This window comes from Helobdella robusta, assembly GCF_000326865.2.
Source record: "Helobdella robusta unplaced genomic scaffold HELROscaffold_6, whole genome shotgun sequence".
Lineage (NCBI taxonomy): Eukaryota > Metazoa > Annelida > Clitellata > Rhynchobdellida > Glossiphoniidae > Helobdella > Helobdella robusta.
In genome coordinates this window covers 5,715,443-5,720,898 of record NW_008705330.1, presented here as the reverse complement: position 1 = coordinate 5,720,898, position 5,456 = coordinate 5,715,443, and the positions used below count along the sequence as shown (strand labels likewise).

The 5,456-nt window shown below is 33.1% G+C and overlaps 1 protein-coding gene across 1 annotated transcript; it reads left to right on the top strand.

Moving 5' to 3' along the window:
• The first annotated feature begins 634 nt into the window (after positions 1-634).
• HELRODRAFT_95831 (hypothetical protein) lies at positions 635-4,128 on the top strand. The gene is made up of 5 exons (XM_009029468.1): positions 635-2,064; positions 2,140-2,394; positions 2,577-2,710; positions 2,892-3,057; positions 3,559-4,128. Exons 1-5 carry the CDS (start codon positions 744-746, stop codon positions 3,636-3,638), a joined length of 1,956 nt encoding a protein of 651 aa, XP_009027716.1. The 5' UTR covers positions 635-743; the 3' UTR covers positions 3,639-4,128.
• Positions 4,129-5,456: the final 1,328 nt, after the last annotated feature.

Here is a 5,456-nt window from a genome sequence, read left to right as displayed (position 1 = left end):
TTCAACCGATTTGTGAGGTTCTCGAGTCAATAATGTCTAACGAATATTCGAAAGAAGTTCTTCTAACACATGTCATCACTTTGACAAAGCATTTCCTAACTGAATACACAAACGAATATAAAAAGCAAAATATGAATGATTTCAGTGTCAGGTTGATGGCAGCAGAAGTGGCCTATGATATATTTGAAAAATGCACTAAAAAAGAAAAATCTACTTTTTCTATAAATCATATTTATGATTACATTTTAGAAGATTTTCTTGAAGAACAAGAACACGACTACAAATTTTTAACTCAGCCGGTAATTTCTTTAGTTTCAGCAGAACGCAAAGAAAAATCATTTAAAACTCCGTGTAAAACCTTTGCAGTAACAAATTATATAAAATTCAATCAGGAAAACATTTCTCAACTGGTCGTAAAACCTCAAATCGTACACCAAGCAAACAAACTAACTGCCGATGAAATTCCAAAAATGAAAGCTAAGGAAAATGAACTTACTATTCATAAGAAAGATATAGAAATAGTAAAAAATGAAAAGGAACAACCTGAAGTCGTTAAAAAACATGAAAAACAACCAGAGAAACCTGAAACACTGTTTGAAGAAGAATGGACAGTTCAAACAAAAACCGAAAAAATTGTTGAAATTCAAGACGAATTTAAAATTGATGGCAGTCAAAAAGTTGAAAAAGATGTAATAATTCGAAAACCTCAAGCCAAACCCGAATCTCCAGTTGAGACTACCGATATGATCGAAGAATGGGAGACTTTAATAAAAACAGAAACTGTGGTAGAAAAAGATTTATCCATAGATATAGAAAGTCGCAAAGTAGAAAAAGAAGACGAAACTGTTCGTGAAGACATGTATGAAGAGTGGGAAACAATAATGAAAAAAGAATTTACGATTGAAAAAAACGAATGTTACGATTCCGACAATGAAAGTGAAATTTCAACGCAATCATTGTACGAAGAATGGGAATTTACCACAATCACAAAAACTGTAGTAGAAGAAGAATTTCCGATGAAGCGAAATATTGTCGAAATTAGGTATCCTCAAAAACGCGGTACAAACATAATTTTCGGACAAGAAAATATAACTGCCACTGAAGACTCACAAACAACTCTTGCAATCACAAAGCAATTAAGTGGTGTAAGGGCTAAAGATCTGAGTGAAATTAACAGGCAATATACATTCAACCAATTTGGGTTAATGTCTGAAACGTTTGATAAAGATCATAAACGTCCGGTGTTTGATGAAGACATGACCGTCACAAAAATAAAAATAGGACACCAAGTGGTTTTGACGACACACGTCGTATCTACTCCGGAGCCAATCTCTGTGGATTGGTTTAAAGATGGGGTTAAATTAAACGAGTCCAACAATTATATATTAACGTATGAAAACGGTTATTGTTTGTTAACAATTCGCAAATTTACCTCACGACATATTGGTAGATATTCTTGCAGAGTTCTGAATGAATTTGGTATAAATGAGTCTAGTTTAACAATAGAAAGAGCAATGATAACAGACTATAGAGTGAAATTTGAAGACGAGGATATCGTAGAAAGCAGAAAACAGTTTGAAACGAGTATCAGGAAAACTGTTGATCAGCCAGATTCAATTTTGAAAAAGCCGCGAGAAACGCTGACAAATCAATATACGGTAAATGAAGAAGAGTCACTATATGAAACCAAAGAATCATGGACTAAAGTATTCAAAGAATATGCAACAAGTTCAACTTCAGTCGGCTCAACATCATTGAATTTGAAAGCGGCATCAACCTCACAATCTCCGCCATATTTTGAAGAAGAAATATCATCAGTTACTGTTATTGATGGCGACGATGCCACACTTTCTTGCAAATTGTTTGGCGGTCCATTCACTTCAATAGAGTGGTTATTCAGAGGCAGAAAGATCGAAAAATCGCGAGATTTCATGATGTACTTTAAGGATGATTGTTGCTATTTAATCATTAAAGAAACCATGCCTACGGATCGCGGACGCTATACCGTTAGAGCCACAAACGATTTTGGATGGAGCGAAACACATATCTATCTAACAGTAATGGGTAAGTTAACCAAGAAAATTTTGGTTTTTATAGATTTTATTCAATTTTTTAATAAGATTCTATTTCTTAAAACAGATTCTTACGAGTTCAATCGTACGACAACTTCTAGTAAATCATTGCCCAGAGTTGAATCTGAGGAGGACATGTACTCATCTGGCGAGGAAACGCTAGATACATGGACTGTGGAAGAATGGGTTTTCTATGATTACGTCAATTACTACAATGTTGACGTCTTCATGAAACGAAATCAACTTTACATTACTAATTATTCTTACGTGCCTTATGATGAGAAATCATTCAAGGAAAGAATTAGTTCCGTTAGAGCAGCCTGTACGAATCACCCATTAGTTAAATTTTTCATTTACATTGTCGTAGTTATTGCTACAAATTTCATGAACAATTTTTAATTAAATTTTATTGGGTCGATACTTTTTGAAATACCTTTAATGTGCTTAGATAAAACTTTAAAAAGATAATAAATGACAAATACTTCTTTATTTGCTTACTTGCAGTGACAGACACGCACATGTTCAGATTCCCTGTTATAATCAAGGAACTGCCGATCTTGGAAGTTTTTGAAGGAAAGAAAGCCGTCATGGAGTGTGTAGTGGAGGCAAGTCCTGAACCCGTCATAACCTGGTTCAAGGTTAGCATTTGTAATTCGTTGCACACTTCAGATAAACAATACTTCTAAATTGCAATTATACTATTTCCTATTAGATTGTTAATAATTTTGTGATCATTAAAAATTTTGTTAATGGTAAAAACAGAAAGAAAAGTATGAAAAATTACGCAAATTATGCAATAAAATAAAAATTAACTTAAAGAATGGCAAAGAAATAACGAGCGGCGAGCACGTGAAGATAACATTCACAAACAACGTATGCACTCTGATCATCGAACACGTGGAACTGGACGATGAGGCCGAGTACAAGTGTGAAGCTAGGAACGAGTTTGGGTCATCATTCACTTGGGGTCAAATATACGTCGAAAGTCAGTCTCGCTGAAAAATATTTAGATATCAATAATATTAAATATATAAATTTTTAGATATTAATGTTTCTTCTTTCATTCTCGTGCCTTATCCTTTCAGGACATTGGCGACCATCGACCTCCACAAAACCCGATCTTTAACACTGTACTTTGTAGTAGTTGTTATGTGGTGATATTAAACAAGTGACACAAGGACTTCACGAATGTTCTTCGTTGTTAACCGCGATCTCTTTTCCCTGCAATCTTTCCAGTAGTTTTCCGCATGATGTGACCAAAAAATTGTAATAGTAATTTCCTCTTTTTATAACCGAACTGTTCTAATACATCCTCATTCGAAGTATGAGAGGTCCAAATAATTTTCATAATTCTTTTCAAAACCACATTCTCAGCGGCGTTAATCTTTGTTTTTCCATGTTTATATAATGTTTAAGATATAAATTTTCGAAAAACTAATTTATCAAATTGACGATTTATTAAATTAACAACCAACCATTTGAACAGCCGTTCAACTGAGATGGGGTAGAATAAAGAACTTCAAAATTGTCAGAAAGAAGTCCGAACTGGCTTCATTGACGAATTGAAATACGTTTGATTGGAAAAGTGATTGATTGAATGAATGAATGATGGTTAGTTGATTGACTGGTTTACAACCGGATTTCATGCAACTCAAAACCTTTTAGTGATGAATAATCGAATTTTTTTGTTTGACCCAATGTAGAAAACTCAATTTTGAATTTCATCATACACATTTTTTTCATTCAATTTCAGAGCATGATGAATTTTTTTAGTTGCTTATAATTGTGATTGTAAATTTTATTATCATCACGCTCTGGCCTGTTCACATTGACATTCAATTTTCTATCTTTCTCCAAATTTGCGGCTACGCTAAATGTTTTTACACAAAAATTATAAAATTGTCATTGAGCACAATTCAATAAACAATCGTTAAATAAATTAACTCAGCACCAATTGTAATTATGGTAAGCATTTTTCATATTAACATTAATCAAAAAACCATTTTTTATATAACGTTATATAGTATTTTTTATAATAAACGTACACTAATTTTAATTACATTCAATTACTATTCAATTGAAAAATCAATGAGAAAATTTAAACATCAATTAAACATGAAACGACAATGAAATAAACAGTTTGAAGAACGTATCACGTGCAAAATATGATATGTCAGTGTCACACACATCAGTGTCACATACACACACACACACACACACACACACACACACACACACGTCATTTAACAAATTTTTGAATTCTGTAAAACAAGAATATATAAATCGGATACTGTTTATCAGGAACTGTTATTTTTGATTACTATAAGGTATCTCTTAGTTTCAAATTATTGGGCCGTTATTGGTAACTTATGAAGAAGAGAATAATCTCAACTCGTGTTCAGCATCCTTTTTTCATTGAGTGATGACGACGACGACAACGATGAAAATAGTTTCAATGGTAGCTTCAACGTCCACAAATAATTCAAGAAGTAAAAATTAAAATGTCTAAAATATAAAAATTAACATTCAAAGACGAAGCCTATATAAAACTTGGCAGCATTATTTACGTAACCAGTTGAACAAGCCTCCTAGTTTATCCTTCGAGAAACATCAAATAGATGATTATACCATTTAATTATTATTAGCTAGAAAATTTCAAAGTTTTATGATAACGTTAGTTTGATGATTGATTAGCTATAAACAATCCAACCAACTGGTTCAACCGAAAATGAAACTCAACAAACAAATCAGTTTAACTAATTAACTCGTGATTGATGAAACGACAGACCAGATAATATGATCAAAAGAAATAACGTACACCGACGGGTTATACTACCGACCAACCAATCAGCCAACCAAACACCAACCAACAAAACAGCAACCGACCTCATTATATTCATCCTCCCTATCCAGGAAATGCAGCTGGTAGACACAGACGACACCGACACTGTCGCCAACGTACAAGCAGCTGGCTTCCTCTGCGTAGTGTAGGCAGCTGAACGTTCCGATGAAGCCATCCTGGCGGTGAATGAACACCGGGTCCAATCTGAAATCATGGTTTAAAATCAAAAATCGGAAATAAAAAATTCACGAGATTTGTGCATTATAAGAACAAACTAATGAAATAAGTGAATGAATGAATTTATAAATGAACGAACGAACGAATGAATGGATAAACAAATTAATGAATGATTAAACACGGGAATGAAACAATGAAGGAATTGGTAGGCGAAAGAACCAAAATTAACGGATGAACATTTACAAAATGAAAACTTCATCATCAGAATAAATTGAAATCTATTAAACAGGTTGCCTCAAATGAAAATTTCAATTGAACAAACTGAATCAAAATAACAAGACAAGTGCGTAAAGAAAAAAAAATTG